This window comes from Giraffa tippelskirchi, chromosome 3, assembly GCF_054371585.1.
Source record: "Giraffa tippelskirchi isolate mGirTip1 chromosome 3, T2T-mGirTip1v1.2.pri, whole genome shotgun sequence".
NCBI classification, from domain to species: Eukaryota; Metazoa; Chordata; class Mammalia; order Artiodactyla; family Giraffidae; genus Giraffa; species Giraffa tippelskirchi.
Window position 1 is genome coordinate 167,053,894 of NC_137277.1, and position 23,200 is coordinate 167,077,093.

General features: G+C 40.4%; 1 protein-coding gene across 2 annotated transcripts in view; it reads right to left on the reverse strand.

Annotated features, from left to right (window-relative positions):
• EPHA4 (EPH receptor A4) overlaps window positions 1-23,200 on the reverse strand; it is a 163,103-nt gene that overhangs the window by 66,694 nt on the left and 73,209 nt on the right. For both annotated transcript variants that reach the window (XM_081579276.1, XM_081579277.1), the window contains exon 5: window positions 4,234-4,572. In XM_081579276.1, the coding sequence (XP_081435402.1) occupies window positions 4,234-4,572 (339 nt within the window). The remainder of the gene's footprint in view (window positions 1-4,233; window positions 4,573-23,200) is intronic.

The window sequence follows — 23,200 nt, forward strand, 5'->3', positions numbered from 1 at the left end:
GAAACTAAATTCTCTTTCTTCAAGCCCACTGCTTATGGCTACAATTCTTGGGATCACAGAATTTTAGAATTAGAAAAGATCTTAGAGATTAGCTAGGTTCAAATGATTATGCAACCTACTGAGTATCGGAATTCATCCAAATCCAGTGTTAAGAGATGTTTTGTCACCAGGACAGGACAGTTGCGCCTAAGAGAGGTTATCAGATGTATTTCCTTGTAAAGGGTGTCTAGAACAGCATATGCAAAGTAAAAGTCAAAATATAGTTGTCTTGGATACAATGTGGGGTTAGTAGAGAACATGAGCCATAGAGCTTCACCAGAATTTACAACAAACAAAACAACCTAGAGCATAGTCCAGCCCCAGAGCTGGGAGACTGGTGGGGGGTTTAAGGGGTGCAGAGTGGAAACTGGTTTGGTGGTAATATTAAGGTCTACTGCTGGCTGCCATCATGGAATTTTTAGCAAAAACATCCACAGTTCTGTTGCTTGGTCAGGAAAACCTTGTTTCATTTATACAGCATTTCTCTCTCCTAGGGACACATCCTGTATTCATTTCCCCGAGATGGTCCACTTAAGTAAAAGTAAACTGAAGGAAAGTCATCTAGAAAACAAATCACCCAGCAGTCAGCCTATACATTTTTCATAAGCATCAAAACCGTCTCTTCCTAAACAAAAGACGGAACAGTTGCCGGAGGATGGAAGATGGAGGAAGGAAAACATGAGTTTTCAAGGGAAATCTCATTTCGTTCCTTTTGGACTGCAACGGAGTGTAGGGGGAACGTCCGTTTTCATTGTGTGATCTTTACCTACGGGACCACTTCAGCAGCAGCCACATTCCCCCCCTCCTCTTCTCAACTTTCCTTCATCTTCTTGGCATGAGGCAGGGGGTAGAGTAAGGGAGGAAGAGAATTTGGGAGAAGTCTCATGTCCTCAGGTCAACCCTTGCTGCTCTCTGATTTGCCTCCTGGCAGAGCATCCATTTGGGTGACCTGAGCAGAGCAGGCTTTGTCCTGGCAGGGAGCCGGCAGTCAGCCAGCTGGGCTACCCTGTCCCTAAGTGACACTGGGTAAGTGTCACCAGAGTCAGTCCTTTTGGCCACAGATACAAAGCTCACATCCTTTCATCAGCTCTTCAGCAATAAAGCTGGCACTTTTGAGTTCCCTTTGTCTTGTCCTGGCTTTTATTTCAATTCGGCTTGAACTCAGGAGGGGAGGAAAAGGGTGCTATTAGCCCCTTAAGACACCAACTGTAAGACTGGGGTTAGGATGGCTTAAATAACCACATGAGAACACCAATCCATTCACACTCTATATCCCAGCTACTTTCACAACTACACCACATTCACAACTACAAGATCAAAGCCCAATTAGGCCGCCACCTCTAGGCTTAGATACTCAGAGTCTGGTCTCACAAAAGCCATTAGTTATCTATTAATTTTAAAAGAAATCAACTTTTTCCTTTTGGGAGCATGATTCTCCCTGGGTTCAAGCACTGGCTCTGACACTAGCTTAGGTGAATTTCACCTTCACAGTGCTGTTCAACTATGACAGTTACAGTGATGGTGACGATAAAACCAGGAATTCTAGATTTTGTGTTTGTTTGTTTCTAAATATATTACCAGCGAGAGAAAGAACCCTGTGAAAACAGGACAAAAATTGCAGAATCCACGAAACTAGGTGGACTCTAGGTGGTTAAAGCTAACATTCATTTATTCTATGTATTCCTTATAGAGTGAGACATCACTGCCTATAGAGGTCCCTAAGGAATTTAATTTAATGAAATGATCAGAATGACAGCAATTAGAATATAATTGTGAGTAAGTAAATATGCATAGGGGAACATTGATAGAGTTTATGGCTGCTACATTCACCCGGAATTTTTGACCTACATTATTAATCTGCACTACTATGAAGAAAGGGTTTGTTAATCAAAGATAAACCATCACGATGATGCTGAATTAGTAAACGCCAAATTGCGGCAGCATAATGAGGCAATGCTGTGCGCACAGACAACTCTGCTAAGTGGAAGCTCTCTGGCCGGCCACATAGGAGGTCTCCTTACTGAAAAGTTTCTTTTTAATTTTGAACCTCTTCCCACCATTACCCTTCATGAAAATTAAAATAAGGAGCTAGAATTTTGTCCTATTCAGCAAACCTCCTGGCAGGACTGCTTGCCATGGCAGAGAAAATCTCATTGTGTCAGAAGAATTCCCTGTTCACCTTTTTCCTAGATCTAAAAGAATTACACCTACATTTTTATTAAAACTTTGACTTTGTTTCCTTCCCTCGCGTAACATTTCTGCACATTTTCTTCTTTTGGAGGATTTTTGGCTGGTCTTCCTTCTGTGCTTTGTGCCTCCTGGCTTGGTAAGGGTTGACATAATCCCTTGGCTTGAATCCTTAGGTACACAGACAGAGAAGTTTCCCCACAAAATCTGTGGGAGCCAAGCCTGTCCTCAGCACATCTCCCAGAGGCTACCCTCCGCCAAATAGAATGACTTCACCTTGTACAGCTGAGGCTTCAAAAGGTTCCTTCCTCGTATTAATTTCGTTAAGAACACAAAGTAGAGATGTACTGGCGGGAAGCCGGAAAGGTACGGGGGGGCAGAACATACTGATTGAATCATAAACCAGATTCTCCAGGGGTTCGCAGACCACTCTGCACCTTCTCGGCTCCCTGGAACTCTGGAACTCAGACATCAGACATCCTAGGTTTCTGAGGATCTATGGGCAATGTTTCCATTGCCTTCTTCCAAAAGACAACTAACAAAAGGCTGCCATTCAGAGTCCTTGTTATGCTATCCAAACCTCCTAAATCCTACTACCCATTGTAGAGAAATAAAACTGGAGACCATACAGTGTTCACATCCTAAAAGTGCAGAAATAAAAGGCAAACGCATAACCAGAGGACCTGTTCACACCACATATATTAAAAGACTGGTCACATGTGTATAACTGAAACTACCTTCCGGGAAGGTCTGCCATTCCAGAGCCAGTTCAAAATCCTGCTCCCCCCCGCCCCGCCCCATTCTTAACTTTTTATTTATTCTAGAGAGTTCAGGGGAAAGTGAGAAAAGAATGGCTTTGGATTGGAATACTGGAATAGTTGTTCCTATAGAATCAATTAGTACAGATATATTTTACTTAACTATTGACTGCACTTACTGAAACATTCATTTAAGAGAGAAGTGCAGCAAGAGGCAACAGGGTTGTTGGCAATTTATAATCCTTTCCCAGTGAAGTGTGTTGTTCTTAATAGCTTCACAAAAGGATAAACCATGGTCCTTTCTTCCTCCACCCCTTTAAATCCCCAAAAATAAATAACAGGGAGCTGGCGATGTGAAACATGTGGTAGGAATCCAGAATGGAAAATTAGTATGAGAAAGTGTGGAGACTGCTTTGGGGGAAGAATGGGAGTAAGTGGGTCAGGAGCAGAGCCTAGAAATCTAGATTCTCATTCACACTGTGGAAAATCTGATATTCAACACTGGATAACCGTTCTGAAATGAACTCAGCAGAAACACCCCAGGAACAGAATATGTTTTCTAGTCATCTGCATTAGAAGAGGAAAGTGTGCAGGAAATGAGGTAAATTAGTTCTCCTCTCCCACCTGTCCAGTGTGACTGTAACTATGAAAGTGGCTCCAAAAGTAGGATGTGTTTGAAGGAAAATTTTGTCAACCACACATATCAAGCTCCCCATTAAACCATTCATTGTTCACAGGCTTATAGGGTAATTCTAACAAAGACCTGTGTTGAATATTAAAAAAAAAAAAAAAATCAAAACTACAGCTGCTAATGTTTTTGTTGGAAAATACAAGTGTAGCACTCTGCATTGCTAAAAATCAATTTTGTATTCCTAAATAATCTGTAAATGCTTTGATATCCAACCATGACCTTATGATTAAAAAGGCCAAGACACATCCTTTCTGCAAGAAGCCCAGCATGGAGTGACCCAATTCACCGTCACCTGTTTTCAACCCGTGTCCTAGACTTCATTTAATCTCCACCACCTAGTACAATGCATGCTATAGAGTTAGTATCCAAAAAAATATCTGCTGAATGAATAAATATCCTTCTAAGTATTGTTTATATTATAACACAACTCACACATTTACGATTAGATCCCTGTAGTTCTTCTTCAAGGGCAGAACTTAAGCAACAAGCACAGATATCAACATAAGCTCTTTCTCTATATACATTTAGATCCTACAACAAAGTGGATGTGATTCCTACCTGCTTGGTTGGTGGTCACAGTGACGGACACAGATTGGTCTGGGCTAGGGTTATACTTGGACACACCATTCACTGCCCAGATTTCAAACGTGTAGTTGGTATGAGCCAGGAGGTCAGTGATGGAGACCTTGGTGGTCTTCAGGCCGTTCTGCTGTGGGGTATAGTGGACCCCACTTCCACAGGGTCGGCACTTGCTGGAGTCACCTGCTCCACATTTCTTGCACACGACATTGTAGGAAATGTCCTGGCGGCCACCTGTGTTCTGAGGACTGCTCCATTCCAAGTTCACAGAAGTCTCATTGACATTTGAAATCAAGTTGAGAGGAGCAGATGGTGGGCCTGGAGGAAAAAAAAACCCAAAACATAACTATCAAACCAAGAACTGAAACGAGCCTTTTGGAATCTCTCAGAACTTATATTCTTTTATGCAGCTATAAGTAAGATGAGCCCATTTAGCAAAGAAAGCCGAAAGCAAATCAAGCCAGCAAAAATCATTTTAAAAGAGCAATATGACAGAAGGCTGTCTGTGTAAGCGTCATTCCCTTTTCTGTGCAAACAAGTGCACCACTGGCCAGAGATGTGCAGTAACTCTATATCAAATAGGCTCCAAACAGCTTGCTCTCTGAAGTGACCTGGCTATTTTTCTCATAACTTGTCTAGCCTTACTCTTATCATTTGAAAGATGTGTACACAACTGTGTTTCTAGTTCCCAGGGCTGTTGTGGGACTCTGGTAAACTACTAGTTATATACCACTTTTGAAGATAAATGATGATTCCTAAGTACAGTGTGTCATCAATATGGAATAAAATTAACTGAATGGCATAGATATTCCTCTTCCGTCCGACATGGCAGTTGAGAGTTAAGCTATTTGTGGGTAATTAGTAGGAACTGGTTTAGCCTGGCTGCAGAGAAGTCGAAGGTACAGCTGTTGAGAAATCTCAACTCTACGGCAGGATTGTGCAAAGGTGCCCAGGTCTCCATGGCCTGATCTTCAGCTGACCAGGGCTGCACCAGGACCTTCTCATTTCCACTGACACCAAAGGTTTCCAAAATATATCTGGTGGTCATGACTGTTTTGAAACAGAACTGATTGCAAACAACATAGTACTTAGTTTAAAAACAGTAACAATAAATAAGAGCACAGAAGCCTCTGGATTCTTGCTGTAGATTAGTCTCTAGGCCAAGATGTTATGACACAAGCTGCCTTCAGGGAGAAGAATCAGGATGGGAGACAAAAGAGGGGATTTCCTGATCTGACCTGATTCTAAAGGTCTAAAAGATGCCTGCCACACTCTAATGAAAAATACTGACTCACTGCAACAACTGGAAAGTTCTCTTTTTGCTTCCCTCTTTCCCATTTTGGTCTTCAAAGAAAAGAGCCGAAGTAAGTATCAATGAAAAATTGAGACTTCTTGCTTATTGTTTCTATTCTACTGCTGATTTACTTGTAATCATTGCTTTCGGGGAAATTTGTCCCTGTTACTCAGGAAAAGGAAGGTAAAAGGAAGTAACTGGCAGGCTTCCTTGTCCAGTCAATCATAATGGAATATACTGTCCCAGACTAGCCATTGCCAGAGAATTGGAAGAGGTAACTTTATGAAGGAGGAGTCATACTCAGTATTACTGAGTTCACAGTGACGAACGGCTAAAGGATTTTGACAGTAATATTGAACAAAGGTAATTCATCTCCTTTTCTTCTCATACAACTTAATTGAAGACTGTAACAGGGTAGGCAGGACCTCCCAATCTCCCTTGGATACTAATTACTGACAACCTCTCTCTCTTAGTGTTAAGACTTGATGGCCATCCTAAGAACCTTAAAGGAAAAACAGTGCTGTAAAATTTGTGTTAAAGGACAAGACTGCCCCTACAGAAGTCCTCAGAAAAAAACGCACAAATTTCTTTCTCATTTAGATTTTAAATTTATCTCTTTGGTCCTTAGAGTCAGCATTAATTTTTTTTTTTTTTTGAATAACATGATTAGAGCTATTTGAAATAACAGACACTTAGAGCCAGATAAGATGTTAAAGATCATTTGCCTAAGTAGTTTCATTTTATAGATGAGGAAATTGAGAGCCAGAAAGTGGAGCTGGTAATACTGAAAGTTCCTGCAATCTAATTAGTAACAGAGTTCAACTAAAATCCCAAAGTACTAACTCCCACACAGTGGAGTTATTTCCACATTAAAGACAAAATAACAACAAAATCAGGAGCTTCCACCAAAGTTTGAAAGGCAAAGACAGGAAAAAGGACCAAGTATCTTCAATTCTGTTCAAATTCTGAGATGCTTCTTGCCATCCTAGTGAAACTGATTGCTAGTCTGCTGCTCAAGTTGACCACAGCTTGGTTCATAAAATGGGTCAAGCCACTGGTTCTTATTTTGCTGTGACTTTCAGGGTTAAATAAGAGTGACTCTTAAATCCATTAACCTCCTTGCCAAGGTTCCTAGTCCACTTTCACATGGGAAAATGTGACACAATGAATCAAGCACTGCAGAAGCAAAAAGTCAGTAATTAGTATGTAGGACAGGACATGGCAGTGTCTAAACAGAGAAGAAATGGAGCAGAAAACTAAATGGTCGCAGGACTCAGAGATATAACACTGCCACGTGAAAAAAAAAATACAAAGATGCTGCAGAGTTTCAGAATGGAAGGCTGGCGTGAAAACAAGACACAGTCTGCAACAGCCTTCTTCCTTTGGGCAGTGATTCTTAAACAATCTACCCTGGAGTAGGTGCTCAAAGGAAGACAGAGAACTAATAAGCAAGCTCGGAAGTTCAACGCTCCCTCCATGAATGGTTTGGTGAATTTGTACTGCATATGTTTCATGTTTTGTTGCCATAAGGAGTGATGGCTCCATGGTGCCATAGTAGCAGTTTAAAACTTGGACTATAACTGGAGAATTAAGGTGGGGAGAATGAAATAAAAGAAATGTGTACCCAATATCATTGTCGGCCTATATAAGCTTGGGAAAAGACACCTGGAAAAGGACTTTATAAATTAAAATCATTATGGTGGTTGTATTGTATCTGTGTTTTTTCATTTTTTGAAAATTCTTGCCAACTAAAAAATGGTAAATACATCACGTGTGTTTTCATATATAGGGAAAGATCATCGCTTCCTCAGAAAGGAAGGCACCTTATTCTCAAGAAAATGAGAAAAAAGCATGGACTTTAATACAGCCAAAAGTCAATCTGGGCCAAACAGTCATCCTGAACAGCAGCATCTTAAAATAATTACCTGTAAAGATGACTAAAGAGAAAAAAATAGGCATCCTTAGCAACATGAGTAGTTCTCTCAAGAAACACAAGGCACCCAGAAGGGAAAAAACTTAACTTTTACATTATCTTGTCTTTTTTTCCCGTAAGTACTAAAACCTAGCAGGAACTATGGACAGATCCCTGTGGCCCCTGCGTGCAGTTTGTAGAAAAGTTTAAGCCTCCTGGGCCTTCCTCAAGTTCCAAAGAGCAAATCTAATCAGAGAAGAGAGAACGCACAGAAACAAAGGAAAACAGTCAAGCAAGAAAAAATAATAAACATTTGGCCATGAAACAAAGTCAAGGACCTTTAGTTCTTCCTCAGTTCAGTTTAGTTGCTCAGTCATGTCCAACTCTTTGCAACTCCATGGACTGCAGCACGCCAGGCCTCCCTGTCCATCACCAACAACCAGAGTTTACTCAAACTCATGTCCACAGAGATGGTGATGCCATCCAACCATCTCATCTTTTGTCATCCCCTTCTCCTCCCACCTTCAATCTTTCCCAGCATCAGGATCTTTTCAAATGAGTCAGTTCTTCACATCAGATGGCCAAATTATTGGAGTTTCAGCTTCAGCATCAGTCCTGCCAATGAATATTCAGGGATGATTTCCTTTAGGATGGATTGGTTTGATCTCCTTGCAGTCCAAGGGACTCTCGAGAGTCTTCTCCAACATCACAGTTCAAAAGCATCAATTCTTGGGTGCTCACCTTTCTTTATGATACGACTCTCACATCCATACATGATGTGATGGATCATGGAAAAAGCCATACTGGAAAAGCCATAGCTTTGACTAGATGGACCTTTGTTGGCAAAGTAATATCTCTACTTTTTAATATGCTCTCTAGGTTGGTCATAACTTTTCTTCCAAGAAGCAGGTGTCTTTTAATTTCACGGCTGCAGTCACCATTTGCAGTGATTTTGGAGCCCCAAAAAATAAAGCCTGTCACTAAGATACCATGACCTTAGCTTCTGAATGTTGAGTTTTAAGCCAATTTTTCACTCTCTTCTTTCACTTTCATCAAGAGGTTCTTTAGTTCTTCTTCGCTTTCTGCCATAAGGGTGGTGTCATCTGCATATCTGAGGTTATTGATATTCCTTCCAACAATCTTGATTCCAGCTTGTGCTTCATCCAGCCCAGCGTTTCTCATGATGTACTCTGCATATAATTTAAAGCAGGGTGATAATATACAGCCTTGACATACTCCTTTCCCGATTTGGAATCAATCTGTTGTTCCATGTCCAGTTCTAACTGTTGCTTCCTGACCTCCATACAGATTTCTCAGGAGTCAGGTCAGGTTGTCTGGTATTCCCATCTCTTTCAGAATTTTCCACAGTTTGTTGTGATCCACACAGTCAAAGGCTTTGGCATACTCAATAAAGCAGATGTTTTTTTGGAACTCTCTTGCTTTTTCCGATGATCCAACGGATGTTGGCAATTTGATCTCTGGTTCCTCTGCCTTTTCTAAATCCTGCTTGAACATCTGGAAGTTCATAGTTCACATACTGTTGAAGCCTGGCTTGGAGAATTTTGAGCATTACTTTGCTAGTGTGTGAAAGTGAAAGTGAAGTCGTGTCCAACTCTTTGTGACCCCATGCATTGTAGCCTACCAAGCTCCTCTATCCATGGGATTTTCCAGGCAACAGTACTGGAGTGGGTTGCCATTTCCTTCTCCAGGGGATCTTCCTGACCCAGGGATTGAACCTGGGTCTTCCGCATTGTAGGCAGACGCTTTTACCATCTAAGTCACCAATAATGGGCGCTAGTGTGTGAGATAAGTGCAATTGTGCAACAGAGTTTGAGCATTCTTTGGCATTGTCTTTCTTTGGGATTGGAATGAAAACTGACCTTTTCCAGTCCTGTGGCCACTGCTGAGTTTTCCAAATTTGCTGACATATTGAGTGCAGCACTTTCATAGCATCATCTTTTAGGATCTGAAATAGCTCAACTGGTAGTCCATCACCTCCACTAACTTTGTTTCTAGTGATGCTTCCTACTTGACTTCACATTCCAGGATGTCTGGCTCTGGGTGAGTGATCACACCATCATGATTATCTGGGTCAAGAAGATCTTTTTTGTATAGTTCTTCTGTGTATTCTTGCCGTCTCTTCTTATTGCCTTCTGTTTCTGTTATGTCCATAACATTTCTGTCCTTTATTGTGCCCATCCTTGAATGAGATGTTCCCTTGATGTCTCTACTTTTCTTGAAGAGATCTCTAGTCTTTCCCATTCTATTGCTTTCCTCTATGTCTTTGGACTGATCACTGGCAAAGGCTTACTTATCTCTCCTCACTATTCTTTGGAATTCTGTGTTCAAATTGGTGTATCTTTCCTTTTCTCCTTTGCCTTTTGCTTCTCTTCTTTTCACAGCTATTTGTAAGGCCTCCTCAGACAACCATTGTGCCTTTTTTCATTTCTTTTTCTTGGGGATGGTCTTGATCCCTGCCTCCTGTACAATATCACAAACCTTAGTCCATAGTTCTTCAGGCACTCTATCAGATCTAATCCCTGGAATCTATTTCTCTCACTTCTACTGTATAATCATAAGAGATTTTGATTTAGGTTATACATGAATGGTCTAGTGGTTGTCCCTACTTTCTTCAATTTAAGTCTGAATTTGGCAATAGGAGCTCATGATCCAAGCCACCGTCAGTTCCTGGACTTGTTTTTGCTGACTGTATAGAGCTTCTCCATCTTTGGCTGCAAAGAATATAATCAATCTGATTTTGGTGTTGACCATCTGGTGATGTCCATGTGTAAAGTCTTCTCTTGTGTTGTTGGAAGAGGGTGTTTGCTATGACCAGTGCGTTCTCTTGGCAAAACTCTATTAGCCTTTGTCCTGCTTCATTCTGTACTCTAAGGCCAAATTTGCCTGTTACTCCAGATATTTTTTGACTTCCTACTTTTACATTCTAGTCCCCTATAATGAAAAAGACATCCTTTTTGGGTGTTAGTTCTAGAAGGTCTTCTAGGTCTTCATAGTACCGTTCAACTTCAGCTTCTTCAGTGTTACTGGTTGGGGCATAGACTTGGATTACCGTGATATTGAATGGTTTGCCTTGGAAACCAAGAGAGATCATTGTGTTGTTTTTGAGATTGCATCAAAGTACTGCATTTCAGACTCTTTTGTTGACTATGATGGCTATGCCATTTCTTCTAAGGGATTCTTGCCCATAGTAGATATAATGGTCATCTGAGTTAAATTCACCCATTCCAGTTCATTTTAGTTCACTGATTCCTAAAATGTCAATGTTCACTCTTGCCATCTCCTGTTTGACCACTTCCAATTTGCCTTGATTTACGGATCTAACACTCCAGGTTCCTATCCAATATTGCTCTTTATAGCACTGGACTTTACTTCCATCACTAGTTCCATCCACAACTGGGTGGTGTTGTTGCTTTGGCTCCATCTCTTCATTCCATCTCTTCATGTGTTCCTCCTCAAAGGTGGAATACTATCCTAAACCATATCCTTGAGTTCTGCAGATACAAACCCTCATCAGGTAAAAGAAGTTAATTGCATGGTGACCACAATCACTAGACCTCAGGCCAGTTGGAACCAGAAGATCAATGACTGAGATTCTGGAAACATTACCCTGTTACCTCACCATCAACCAATCAGAGAACTGAGCATGAGCTGATCACTTACCCCAAGACCTTCTCCATTACACTGCCTTTAGAAACCCTTCCCTCAGTGTTTTTGAGTGTTAGCTCTCCATTCTCCTCACTTAGTGCCTGGTGATAAATGCTGTACTTTCCTTCCCCACAACTTTGTGTCAGTAGATTTGCTTTGCTGTGGGTCAGGCAAGTAGGCATAGGTTAGGTTCGGTAATAGCGTATCTAGATATTTAGGAATAATTAAATTCTGACAAATGATTGCTTTTCTCTTCAGAAATATGCCCACCTCTTAATGTCTCCAATTACATATATGAGATTTACAACAAGAGAGATAATCATACTATTTAGTTTTCTAGTCTCCGTATTGACCTCATATCTAAACACACACCAATATCAGGGAGCTGTAGGTCATTGTGAATTATAGCGTTTTATGTCTTCCCAAACTACCCCACTACTGGCCTGAATGTAGGACTGGCAATTATCCTGCTTATATTATTTCCTATTTCAGGGCAGCTATCAATATTTCTGGTTCTTTTTGGAACATGAAGGGATAAAAAGGTCTTGCTAACCAAACATGCATTGGATATCTGTTTCTATTACAGTTTGTATGATAGAAGAAGTGATGTCTTCATCATTTCCTGGTGTCTCCTATGTTCCCTAGTTCAGAGCAAGCTCAATAGCTGTTTGAGGAGTCATGAATGACTGGCTGGAAACAAGGTCCTCTAATTATCTTCTGCCTCTCCACCTACAATGGTATTTTAAGCCTGTGAATTAATACAGGCTTTTCTGAGCTAAGCCTGTATTAGCCAGCTTTTCACATACAGATTCATTACCATTAAGTCCTGTAATGGAGCATCTCAATGTAGCTAGTTTAATTCAAGTTTCTCTTTGCTACAATTTAGAAACGCTTTGAACAAGTGGGAAGGGCTATACATCATATAGAGATGGTGACATCTGTTGGGAGGGATTGTGGAGCCATGCAATTATTCAAGAAATACTTATTGTGTCCAGTTTTACTTACCTGCTCTAGAAGAAGGAATAAAAAGAAATATTCTGATTCGTTGTGATACTCCCTGGATAGTTGAGGGAAGGGGCATGGATTTAAGGAGGGAAGGAAGAGACTAAAGAAAGTTAAATATGGATAATGTGAGCCTCAGGAGGATGGAAATGTAAGCACCCTGCCCTCTTCTTGTTTTTATAGCTTCATAACCAGCCAGTATGACTGGAAATTTAAATTGTGGGCTCTGTCAATCGAAGCTTTGTTAATTTGGCATTGTTTTTTATGACCTTTCTTTTTCCATCTTGATTTCAGGTGGTGATTTCTTCAAGCAAGGAACTATGGAAAACTTTATCTCTGAAGCAAGTTAATTTCATGGGTTTTTCCTTATTAGCTTTTATAGAATTATGTTTTTTTTTTTCAACTTTACTTTTACAAGCAAAATTAAGACAATTTTTAAATACAAATCAATCAAGTACTGAAGCATATTTAAAGGGATAATAAATGTCCTCCCTTTACATTTTTGGCTCTTTTTGTAAAACTGCTTAATATTCACATACAAGCCTAAGGTTCTATCTTTCTTCATCAAAGAATGGGTCTGGCATGCTTAGCTATTTCAAAGTTCTCATGTTTAGAATGCCTTTCACATTTTTAAAATAATTTAGTGACATGGGTAATAGTTGAACTAACAGAACCAAAAGTCAAATGCAATAATCCTTAACTTACTAACCCTTGATAACAATGTTCAACAAGCTTCTCTGTAAAGGGTCAGATAGATAGTCAATATTTCAGGCTTTATGGGCTATATGGTCTCTCTGGCAAATGTTCAACTCTGCATGGCTCCTTGAAAGCAACCACAGACAATACCTAAAAAATGGATATGACTGTGTTCCAAGAAAATTTTATTTGCACAAACAAGGGCAGTTGAATTTGATTTTCAGGCCATAGTTTACCAAGCCCTGCTACAGAGAATTTGATGGGAGCAAATATCCTCTTCCTAGAAAGATTATCACTAATGATTTTGCAGAGAATTCTAGGGACTTCAAGTATACTCTGAACTAATCTAGGGAGATTGCACCCATGATTTACACACTTATACAGGGCCTCCCAGATCATGCTAGTGGTAAAGAACCTGCCTGCCAAGGCAGGAGGCATACGAGACTTACTTGAGCTTGATGCCTGAGTCGAGAAGATTCCCTGGAGGAGGAAATGGCAACTCACTCCAGTATTCTGGCCTGTAGAATCCCATGGACAGAGGAGCCATGGGGTTGCAAAGAATCAGACACAACTGAGCAATTGAGCTCATATGCACGCACAGGTCAGATAACAACTATGGCTTCTAAAGTCCAAGTTACCCTTACATTTTTGTGACTAACAAAGGAATAAAATACAGTTATGTATATTATGGCTTATGTTTCGGTTTTCTCATTGCTCTAAAAGCAATGGCCCCTGTATTTCTTACCACTGTGGATAAATTTAATGAACATCCATTTGCTTCGCTGGTGTAAAATACTTTCTGTATTGCACAGCAGGTACTGGTGGAAGGTGCTACAATGGGTAATTATTATTTTCTAGTGGGATGTCAACTTGCATTCAGCTGACAGGAGTTTGACAGCGTGAAGTTCCCAAGAAACCATAGCCAAATTACAGCAGAAGCAAAGGACTACTGCATCATATTATGTTACATCATAAAAGAAATTTTGATCTTCCTTAACCTACCACATACTTTCCTCTGGGAAAAGACAAGCTTTCACACTATCTAGAGGAATTAAGTGAATGTGACATTTAAGAAGGGCAATATTTCAAGCATCAAAGAAAATTCTAATAATTCCACAAAACAAAATTCTTCCCTCTTATGGATTAGAAATTCCTGAGTGAAATTCCTGAGTTTAGAAAATATGCTTGATGGCTTATGCCAGGATTTATAGTAGACCGTTTAGGGCAGCCTGATGTTTAGACATTCACATGAAGTCTATAGGAGCCTTAATACAATCATTCAAAAAGGGTCAGCCAACACTAAACTCAAAGCCAAAAAATGCCTCCAGCGTGAACTAGGCGTTTGGTGTAAACCATCCCATGGAAAGTCTAGGTCAGAGTAACTGCCGCTGGGCAGTTACCTTACATACCTTACTCCAAAGTCACAAGTAAGGTAAAATTCACTTCTTTATTCTGAAACTTCCCTTCAGAAAACTGAAATTTCAGCAACAGATGGGCACCTGCTTTGAGAAATGCATTTAAAAGTATGTTCTGCCAGGGACGTCTCTGGCCTGGCAGTTCAGTGGGTAAGGGTTTGCCTTCCAATGCAGGGCATGCGGGTTTGATTCCTGGTTGGGGAGCTAGCACCCCACATGCCTCGTGAAACAAACAAACAAACAAAAAAACCCATAAAAACAGAAGCAATATTGCAACAAATTCAATAGACTTGAGAAAATGGTCTACATCAAAAATCTTTAAAAAAAAAAAGTAGGTCCTGCTAAAGTATTTAAATCTATATGGACACATGGAGTAATGTGCCACAAACCTGAAATTTCTGTTTCTTACAACAATTGGAATTAAAATGCCAACAGACTCCAGGACCAAGAGGTTTAAGATAAGTCATTTTAAAACTCACATTGTTAACAAAACTTTAAACACGCAACTCAAATTCTTTAGACTTGGTAGCTGTGCCTGGAATTCTGTCCCTTGGCTTCTTCCTTGCACCCTGGACCTCAGCTCAAATCTCAGCTCCTTGGTCCTGACCACTCCCTGCAAAGTGAAATCCTTCCCTTTCCTCTGTTTTACCCTATGATATGCTCTTTTTTTTCCCTCTTTCTTGTAAGAATTTTACATTATCTTGTATATCATTTATATTCCCATTAGAACAGAAGCTCCATGAGAACAACAATCTTTTTTTCTGATTTGTGAGAGTCCCCCAGCCCTTAGAAAGAAGTCAAAGGTGTAGCGGGTGCTTATGGAGAATCTGCTGAACAAATAAATGAATGAATGATGATTCCTAACCCTAACCCCACTCCTCAGAAGCATCACCACCATGGCACTCGGGTATATCACATCACAAAAGTTGATGAAGAAAAAAAGGCAATCACGTGCTAAAAGGTTTTTTTAAAAGTCCACAACCAGGGCTGGCAGATAGCTGCTAGGACATCAAAGGCGCCAGGCTCTTGTATAAAGCAATTTTCAAATATATCATAGACTTTTCATACTGAACTGATTTTTAATCACCATTTTAAAACTCAAGTGTTGCTGTTGTTCAGTTACTCAGTTGTGTCCGACTCTTTGCGACCCCATGTACTGCAGCATTCCAGGGTTCCTTGTCCTTCACTATTTCCCAAAGTTTGCTCAAACTCTTGTCCCTTGAGTCAGCAATGGCATCTAACCATCTCATTCTCTGTTGCTCCCTTCTTCATCTGCCCTCAGTCTTGCCCAGCACCAGACCTTTTTCCAATAAGCCAGCTCTTCGCATCAGGTGGCCAAAGAACTGGAGCCTCAGCTTCAGCATCAGTCCTTCCAATGAATATTCAGGACTGATTTCCTTTAGGATGGACTGGTTTGATCTCCTTGCAATCCAAGGGACTCTCAAGAGTCTTCTCCAACACCACAATTAGCAAGCATCAAATCTTTGGTGCTCAGCCACAATCACAAAAAGCTAACCAAAATGATAACATGGATCAGAGCTTTGTGTAACTCAATGAAGCTATGAGCCATGCTGTGCAGGGCCACCCAAGGCGGTGGAGGTTATGGTAGAGAGTTCTGACGAAACATGGTCCACTGGAGAAGGGAATGGCAAGGTACTTCAGTATTCTTGCTTGAAGAACCCCATGCAGTGTATGAAAACTCAATGCCTGTGTCATGAAATTAATTCTGCATACGGAAAGAAACATTCTCCCTGAGCACAGACAGAAATGCAGTTCATAAGTGACCAATTTCTTGAAGCGCTCCCTGTCACCTTTCTGATACACCGAGGCAACCAGTGCAAGAAAGAGCTTCTGAGGAAGAGGCACCTTGGGTCTTGAGTCCCATAAGGCTTCATTAATCATGGACAACTTTTGGACGGTCAATAAGACTTCAGTGCCTTAGCTGTAAGACCCTCTAACCCTTCAGATCAGCCTTTGTTAATCTCTCTCCAGCTGCAAGACAGGTTATAAGGTAGAATAAACAGTTGGGGTGTGTAAGTTGTGACTCAAACAAAGTCGTGCATCCTCCCTGACAGCTGTATATGTTGTCACTGCTAATTGCCTTCTCTCAGCCTTTTCTGCCATGGGTGAGTTTACATGAAGATGGCTTCTGGGACACCTCCTCTGACATGTAGGCACAGGGCATAACCTTTTATCACAGGAGTTTATGCATTTAACAACAGCTAGAGCCAAAGCAGAATGGCCCATTATTAAAAATCTGAGTCTTGCAAACACATCAATCCTTTATCCAAAAAATCTTGGGTTCCCAGTCGAGGTTACTCCTTACTGAAATTTTGCTACCACTTATTCTTTCAGTATATCTAGTATATATATTTTTCTTTTCTATTTTACACCCAGGAACCGTTTGCTTTTTCTTTACCAGGTTAACTGTGGTTGAATTTTCTCTAAGATGACTAGTTTATGGCTGAAGTGCTCTATACAGTCAACTCTCAGTTATACAGAAAGAAGTCACAATAAGGAAGCCTACGAAAAGTAATTTTAAAAAAAAAGCATGACTATTTTGCTTTAGAATTAGCTAGCCTGTGAATTCATCTCTTGCAAAATCCTTTCTCATCCTTAATCTCCTTTGCTCCCCATAATCACATCTAGTAGAAAAGTATGTGTTACCCGAAGCAATCTGATGAGCAAAAACAGAGATAGGAGAAGTGAAGCAACTCACCCAAATTCACCCAGTCGATAACGTGCGATGATAGGATCAGAAAGCCTGATTCAAAGCCTAAAAGGATCCCCTTCCCAGAGATATGCACAACCCAAAGGAAAAAAATGAAGTGTATCTACGCATTCTCTGTGGACCCAGCTGGGACCTCTCACATTTCTCCTGGCTGTTCAGCCCTTCAGGCTGACGTTTGCTGGCATTACTTCCTGCCAGGTGCTCTGGTCTTAGCTGAGATGTGCTCTCTGCCTGATTCCTAAATTCCGGTCCAGAGCAGGGGTTTTTATTAAAGGCTCTTTCCTGGGTGGAAGGTCACAGGAGGGTGGGGGGCAATTCTACCCATGCCACAGGGCTCTCCCCTCCGTCCATTTTCTGTCAAGCTGTAGATGGCTTGTAGAACAAGAGTCAGCTATGATGGCAAAATCAAAATGCTGATAGCAGAGACGGTATTCACTTCTTACCCCAGGGGATCTCAGGCAAGTGTCTAATTGACCTTGTTTCACAGAAGCATGCTGTGCACAGCCAGGGTATGACTTCCATGAGTAGTGTCAAACATGCTACCCAGAAATGACAGGGCTTGGGTGATAACAAGCCATTCTTAATTATTCATAGTGGTGGAAAAATTGTAATAACCTGGCTAAATGATACTGGCAGTTGAGTCAAGTCTTTCACTTGGGCTCACAATCCTGTCCCTCAAATGTCTGTATTTCTCAGCTGAATCTACAATGTACTATTAATCCTGATAAAATGTCCACAATGGACTATTTATCTGTATAAAACTAGAAGTAGGTTGGAGGATAAGATGGAGGCTAAAAGAGCATTTTCAAAAAATAATTCAAAAAGATGATATCTGGTCTTCCTTAAATACCATAGATCTTTTAAAATTTTACCAAATGGCAAGTGATCAGCCTGCAGTCCATCTAGTGCTTTCCATTAAGCACACTTGGTGCTTCTCCTCCCCACCGCCACCTACCCCATATCCTAGTCTTTAGACAAGAGTCATGCACTTAATTTCTTTGGAGGTAATTTTTCCTATTCACAGTCAAAATGCTACAAGGTAACCCAAAAGGAAGAAACAAAGATGTAGTTTACTCACTAACTGATATCAGATCTTGAACTAAAGCTCTAACTAAAGAATCTGTCTAGAAATGGAATGGATAGAAGGTTGCATCTGAATCATGAAAATGTCTTTGGTTGCTTTGACCAGCTTTTATGGTCCAGAGGACAGACACATTTGTTGGACTATCAACTGGCTTAACAGGCAGTGGACCATATGTTCTGCCTTGAAAACCATGTCTTATGACCTGGCAATGGGGGGAATTGATGTCTCAATTTGCGTTTTTGTCCTATGACAAATGAAACGTAGCATGAAACTGTACTCTAATAATGCAAATTTGATAAATGACATGAAATAACCAAATCTTAGATTCAAGAATTTTCATAAAAATATGTTCTAAAAAAAGGATTACATAGATAATAAAATGTGAAATGGTTAGAGGTCAACCAATGGATCTTCTGAAACACTTTCATGGACAACACTTTAGGAATATTTGGCCTTTATTCTCACTCTGCTACTAACTGATCTGTCATCAGAACTAACTGCACTCTCATTTATCAATTTCACATAAATGTCCTTCCTCCTATCATTATATTATTAGTTACTTGCAGTTTTAAAGCAAAAAGAAATATGCTTTGGGGTGGGGGAAAATGTGCTTTATTTGAAACCAAAGGCTACCTTTTATCCTATGGTTCATAACATCAAAGCTTTGTGTTAAACACCCCTCCACACATCCTTTAGCCGGATGTGAGTGTGTAAATCTTTGGGGGTAGAGAACTGAACTGAACATCAGTGGAACCTTCAAGGGCTTGCTTGAAAATGGATATGAGATTTCCAAAATTAAAGCACTTAAAAAAAAAAAATCTCTCTCTTCTCCTGACCTTGGAAACAAGTAAGGACAATGTTATTTTAATTTGCATTCAAATGTTAACAGCACAGTCACACAGCACCACTGGGATCCACATTGGGTTTCCACTGAAGATTGCTCATCATTTCATTATGGTTCATTATGTTGATAACTGTCAGAAAGCATTAGAAGTGAGGGGATTTGACTAATAGAACTGAAATGGTAATTTTAAAACAATACACTTTCTGGAGGAAATACAGTGATGAAATAAATTCAATTAGAAAAGGCAAATGTAAAGACAGAGTAAGTGGTGTTTTGCTGTTTGGAGCTGGGCTGTTTCAATTTCTTGATAACCTATACCTACAGAAAGCTTTCTCAAATCAAGACCTTTCCTCATAGTTCTTGGTAAATTTGCCCTCATTAGCACTAAGCTCCTCCAGTACAAATTGTCTTAAAAGCTGTAATTTTGGAATATTTTAGGCCATATCTAAGTATCAATCAATCACTCTTTGTTTGTTTGGCATAGCTGATTGAATTATTCAAGGGTGTTCACTTACAGACAGATTCATGAAGGCCCTTTGTGTTGGCAATCTAAAATAAGTGAAGTCACTCAGTCGTGTCTGACTCTTTGCGACCCCATGGACTGTAGCCTAACAAGCTCCTCCGTCCAATGGGATTTTCCAGGCAAGAGTCCTAGAGTGGGTCTGCCCCCAGTCACGAGGCCCTAATAAGTTTCATCAAACAAATTAAATAAAGAAGACCCCACAACACAAGAACAGATTTCCAATTGAAAAGGACAGAAAACCACTCCAGTAATGGTGCTCATAAGTCAAAGAGGCAAAATAACAAAGTAGTTATTTTGTTTTAGATGTACAAAGCCAATCTGCTTCTGCTATAAGGTGTTTTTTCAATACCTTTTGAAACACAAGAAAGAATCAGAAAGTTACCTTAAATCTAATATTGGTTTGGTCTCCCAAAGAGGGAAAAGAAGACTCACTAGAATCACTGAACAAGCAACTGAATGACTAAGACATCAAGGTCCTGCACTGGTCTCCTAGCACTGCTGATCACCGGACTACATTCCTGACTACAAGGAAAGGTACAGAGAAAGGAAAAGAGATCTGGAGGGGAGGGGTTGCTGATCAGCAGAATTAAAGGACATTAATCTCGTTAACAGAAATCACACTTATTGGTCAGAATGGCCATCATTAAAACATCTACAAATAATAAATGCTGGAGAGGGTGTGGAGAAAAGGGAATCCTTTTGCACTGTTGGTGGGAATGTAAATTGGTGAAGCCACTACAGAGAAGAGTATGGAGGTTCCTTAAAAAACTAAAAATAGAGTTATCACATGATCCAGCAATCCCACGTCTGGGCATATATCCAGAAAAGATGAAAACTCTAAGTTGAAAAGTTATAATACATGCACTCCAATGTTCCTAGCAGCATTGTTTACAACAGCCAAAATAAGAAAACAGATGAATGGATAAAGAAGATGTGTGTTTGTGTATATGTGTGTGTATGTATACACAGATATATTTAAATGGAATATTAGCCATAAAAATGAATGAAATGCCATCTGCAGCAACACGGATAGACCTAGAGATTATCATACTAAGTGAAGTCAGAGAGAGACAAATATATAATACCATTTATATGTGGATGTTAAAAAATGATACAAATGAACTTATTTACAAAACAGAAATAGAGTCACAGACATAGAAATCAAATTTATGGTTACCTAAAGGGAAAGGATGGGGAGAAAGATAAATTGTGAATTTGGGATTAACAGATACACATGACTATACATAAAATAGATAAACAAGAGGGGCCTACAGTGTAGCACTGAGAACTATATTCAGTATCTTGTAAAAACTCATAATGGAAAGGAATCTGAAAAGAAATGTAGATATACAACCAAGTCACTTTGCTGTACACCTACAACACTGTAAATCAACTATACTTCACTTTTTAAAAATCATATTGAAATTTCTTCTAAGGAATGATTCATGAAATGAAAACTTCTTCATCAGCTTCCTTGTATGTATGGAGGTCTGGGTGTCTGTCTTGCTGGCAAAGTCACCAAAAACCCTGCGACTTTTTAACTGATACATGTGTCTGAGAACACTGACACTTCCATTCTTTGGCTGTAACCTAGTAACCTGCGGAGGCTACAGTGCCCGTGTTTGATTATGCAACTCCAAACCAGGAGATTTTCTTCATCTGAGGGACAGAGGAAGTACTCAGTTTCCATTAAGGGGGAATGTTCATAACCTTTGAAATGTCTCCACTAGAGCTACCACTGAACTAAAGAAATGGCCTGTAAGTGACAGGTATTGAAGAGCAGATCTCCCATCACGTGCCACCCATCAGGGAGGCTCTAAATTCCTACTGCCTAAAGATGGTCCAGGCTCCCCAGGTGGCTTAACAGTAAAGAATCTGTCTGTCATTGCAGGACACTTGGGTTCTATCCCTGGGTCAGGAAGATCCCCTGGAGAAGGAAATGGCAACCCACTCCAGTATTCTTGCCTGGAGAATCGCATGGACAGGGAAGCCCGGCAGGCTACAGTCTGTGGGGTCACCAAGAGTCGGACACAACTTAGTGACTAAACAACAAAACAAGGACAGTCCACCGCAACAGCAGCATCTGGGGACTTGTGAGAAATGCAGAATGTCAGACCTGACCTCTCCAACCAATCCCTAGGTGACTTCACATGATTTCTATGCACGTTCACCTTGAAGAAGCATTGTTAAAACTCTCTATTCTAATGGGTATGGATTATTTTCTTGGGTTATATGATGTCTCCATTGAAACCCTGCCTATCTCACTCATAGCCATTTATGTCCACCTAACCAGAGGCTCCAGCCAAAAAGTCCTCCAAGAGATAAAGTTTATTCACCATTAAATTCTCTGAAGTTTTCCAGCAATGTCGATGGTGTGGAGAACGTCTTAGGCGTTTCCTTCTAAATTAGCCAATGCGACTTGTATTCACCTGGTCTAATCATTTGCCAAGTGAACAAAAACCTGATTTTACAAGCCAGTGGAGCAGTCTCTCTCTTTGGCTAGAAGAATGAGTCTCAGAGAGTGTGTTTTATTTCTTCATTAGTGTGCCGTCACAGTGAGCGATCACTAAACGCAGGGCTGCATAAGAATGTTGGGGTTAAAGACAGCATAATGAACAAAGAAGGTCCCTGATTACCATGGCTGTCAGTGCAAGGGAATTGGGTTTGTCACCTGGCTTAACCAACTGGGAAGAGCTGATTAGAGGCTGGAGTCACTTTGAAAGGATCCTTGATGTTTACGTTCCTTTCCATCCCCACATCTTGTCAAGAGAAGCCAATAAAGCTGGGGTGGGGCAAAGGGGAAGGGCTTCATTTTATGGGTTATTTTGAACAAAAGGTTCTCTGAGAAACTCCCACTGTCTTCTCTATTGAAAAATCTGCTACCATACTGTCTGTCCACCGGAACTTTCTGTGATGGCAGAAATATTTTCTAGCAGTGCCATTCAGTATGCTCACCACATGCTAGCTATTGAGTCCTTGCAACGTGCCAATTAAAATAGCCACATGTGCCTAGTGGCTAATATGTTGGACAATGCAGGTCCACTATTCACCAGGATGGGAGAAATCTAGAGGAAGAGCCACAGGCCAGAATGGATTCTTATTCTGCTGGTTAATTCAGTAGTCTACCCATTAGCAAAATATGGTCTCCTCGCAGATTAGCTGTATCTCAAAGAGTCTTAAGAGTCTTTTGTGTAGTTAATATTAATCAAATTAAAAAAAAAAACTTAAAATTTTAACTTCACAGAGGAGTGGCCTCAACCTTGTCTGTACAGTACAATGAGGAGGGCAACTTCTGAAAATCCTGATGTCTGAGTCCTACCCGCCAGGGCTTCTGGAGTACTGTACAGCCATTGGTAGCTTAATACTGTAGTCAAGTCAGAAAATCTATTTAGAGGGGCAATGAGATGCACAGGCCATCTGCTGTGGAGGTATTTTGGAGAAGGGAGTGACCAGCTGGAAATAAAAGGAAAGAACAAACATTTATTACATCCCTACCTTGCGCCAGACTTTCCCAAATATCTTCTTGTTTAATTTTTAAAATGACTCCACAGGTAGTTAGTGAGAATCCCATTTTACAGATGAGTAAACTGGTGCTTTCATTCTGTCTGCCCTCTGACGCTGGCTTGAAACTCAACATTCAAAAAACTAAGATCATGGCATCTGGTCCCATCACTTCATGGAAAATAGATGGGGAAACAATGGAAACAGTGACAGACTTTATTTTCTTGGGCTCCAAAATCACTGCAGATGGTGACTGCAGCCATGAAATCAAAAGACGC